This window comes from Octopus bimaculoides, chromosome 8 (genome assembly GCF_046866305.1).
Source record: "Octopus bimaculoides isolate indiv1 chromosome 8, ASM4686630v1, whole genome shotgun sequence".
Lineage (NCBI taxonomy): Eukaryota > Metazoa > Mollusca > Cephalopoda > Octopoda > Octopodidae > Octopus > Octopus bimaculoides.
This window is the reverse complement of record NC_142935.1, coordinates 60,780,668-60,783,203: the sequence shown is the minus strand read 5'-3', so window position 1 is coordinate 60,783,203 and position 2,536 is coordinate 60,780,668. Positions and strand designations below refer to the sequence as shown.

At 34.2% G+C, this 2,536-nt stretch overlaps 1 protein-coding gene across 1 annotated transcript; it reads right to left on the bottom strand.

Annotated features, from left to right (window-relative positions):
- Positions 1-604: 604 nt before the first annotated feature.
- LOC149134425 (zinc finger BED domain-containing protein 5-like) lies at positions 605-1,081 on the bottom strand. The gene has a single exon (XM_089355910.1). The coding sequence runs from the start codon at positions 1,079-1,081 to the stop codon at positions 605-607; it is 477 nt and encodes a 158-aa protein (XP_089212036.1).
- Between the last annotated feature and the right edge of the window lie 1,455 nt (positions 1,082-2,536).

The following is a 2,536-nucleotide window of genomic DNA, read 5'->3' as shown; positions in this document are numbered from 1 at the left end:
GTATTCCTTTACAACCAGCAACCAAAACGCATTCAGGTCAAGCTCAGAATTCTTCAACTTTAATGTTCTGTCATTTAAAACACTGGCAATTCTTCTGTTAATGTGAACTGTTCTTCAAATGGCTCAAATTCCACAAATGGGTTTCTAATCCAGTCGTACTGGTCAACAGATATCGATGGAAAATATTTGTTAACAAAGTGTGCAAATGGTTCAAAATCAGTAGCGCAATTTCTTGAAATTTCCTTTTAAAAACACTTGGAAACATTTCCAAATTTCCTGCAGCTATGCGTTTCTTCCATATTATCAATTTCTTCTGAAAAGCATTTATTTTGTCAGTGGAAAACAAGATATTTTCGTTCTTGCCCTGCATATCATTGCTCAAGAGGTTTAGCTCATGAAATATATCGGCAATATGCTAACGTGGAACACCAATAGTCATCACCAAAACATCATAGAAAGTCTTTTAGGTTTCCTTTCAAACAAAAGGTCAATAACTCTTCTCTTAATTCGTAAAAACGAGACAATACTTTTCCCCTTGACAACCATTGTATTCCTGTGTGTTGGATTAAGGTGGAATTGTCTGCTTCCATACCTTTACAAAATTTCACAACTGTCGACATTTAAGTGGCCTCATCTTGATGTAATTAATTATTTTCACTACCATATCCAATGCAGATTTTAGTTCAGGTCCAAGAGTTTTAGCAACTAGTGCTTCTCTATGAATGAAACAATGAGTATGGATAATATTTGGATTTTGCTTTTGTGCGATTGGGACAAAGCCTTTAAGACATCCTGTCATTGCAGGGGCACCATCTGTACAAATACCAACACAGCTTTTCCAGTTCAATCGACAATACTCTAAATATGAATTCAAAACATCAAATACATCTTGTCCTTTCCTTGTTTCTGGCAACTCTTTGCAACACAGGAAGTCTTCTACAATAATTTCATCATAAGTAAAACGAACAAATATAAGGATTTGTGTTTTACCAGTGATATCTATATTCTCATCAACTTGAAGTGCAAACAACTTATGTTTCAGTATTTTTGACTTACTATTGCACTCAATGTCTCCTGACATGTCAGAAAGTGGAATTTTATTAGCTCTGAAACAACATTATCTCCAAGCATTATCTTCACTATTTCCTGGCATGCAGGTAAAATTACAGTTTCAGCGATGGTATGAGATTTAATTTTTCTTGCAACTATCTCCGCCACAGCATAACTTGCTTCTTGTCCTTTGTCACTCAACTTGAACTTTTGGCAAACATAAAAACTTGCCTTTTATTAAATGCCAATTCTCTTTTAAAATATTGTTCATTTTTGCCTGACAACTCTGGATGTTTAGTTGTTAAGTGTCCTTTCAGTTTGGCTGGTGCCATAGCACTATTAACCAGCTTCTCCCCACAAACAGTACACAAAGGTGAAGGGCAGTCTGGTTTCCAGTTCAAGTAAATCCCAAAGCTATGTAGTTTTCACAATATTGACGAACTTTTAGTTGCAGGTTAATTCCCTCATTTCTTGGTAATTTCGACGAGGCAGCATCATTGGCAGTGGCTGCGGCTTCAACAGACTGCCTTCAGACCCTGCGTCTCTTCATCTGCATCTAACTTACGTTTTTTCAGAAATCTATCCATACTTGTAAGGCTGTAAGCAGAATTGTATATATATAAAAGTAAACCTAATAGAGGTAGGACAAAATTTAAAGTGTAGCGAGTTTAATGATGTAAAATTTAGCTTTTTTATTAATGTTTTTTTTTTAGTAATAGGTATTTGATTATATTTAAACAATATGCATATAATAAAAAAAATAGATTTTCGGATTTGAATTTAAAATGTCGTTTATTTGTTTATTGTTCTAATTTAGAAATTTGTAAGGAATTAATAATTATGCATATTTATATATCTTATAATTTAGTATAAGTTTCCCTATTTCTTTTTTTGTTTTCTACATATGTAATTCAACTCTCGAATTTTTTAAACTTAAAATTTGACCAAATATTAATAGACGTCATACAAGAAAAAACATTTTTTCAAAACTCCTTTTAAAAAGCTAAAGATCTTTTAAAAGGCGGATTAACAACAACACCTAAATGGCTTATGCAGTTAAAATATTTCTTCCGAATATAGTCACTCGTATTTTACAAAAGAAGACCAAACCATCATCTAAGCTGGCATGCAACTTGTAGATCAAGCTCATCTATGCTGGCGTGTAACTCGTAGTTGTACACGTCGTAGGCCTACATATACACACTAAGGATCAGGGTCATCCGCAGTGGCGTGCAACTCGTAGATCTACACGTAGGCCTAACATGTACATACATATCTGCACCGGAGAATTAAAAATTACTGTCGATTTACTGTATTGGCGGAACCCTAAGGTTCCGCAGGATCTTGGTTAAAAACCACTGATATATATATATATATATATATATATATATATATATATATATATACTCTTTTACCTGATTCAGTCATTTGACTGCGGCCATGCTGGAGCACCACCGTTAGTCGAGCAAATCTCCCCAGGACTTAT

Excerpts from the sequence above, each read along its gene's own strand:
- LOC149134425 (XM_089355910.1), bottom strand. The coding sequence starts at position 1,081 with ATGTCAGGAGACATTGAGTGCAATAGTAAGTCAAAAATACTGAAACAT.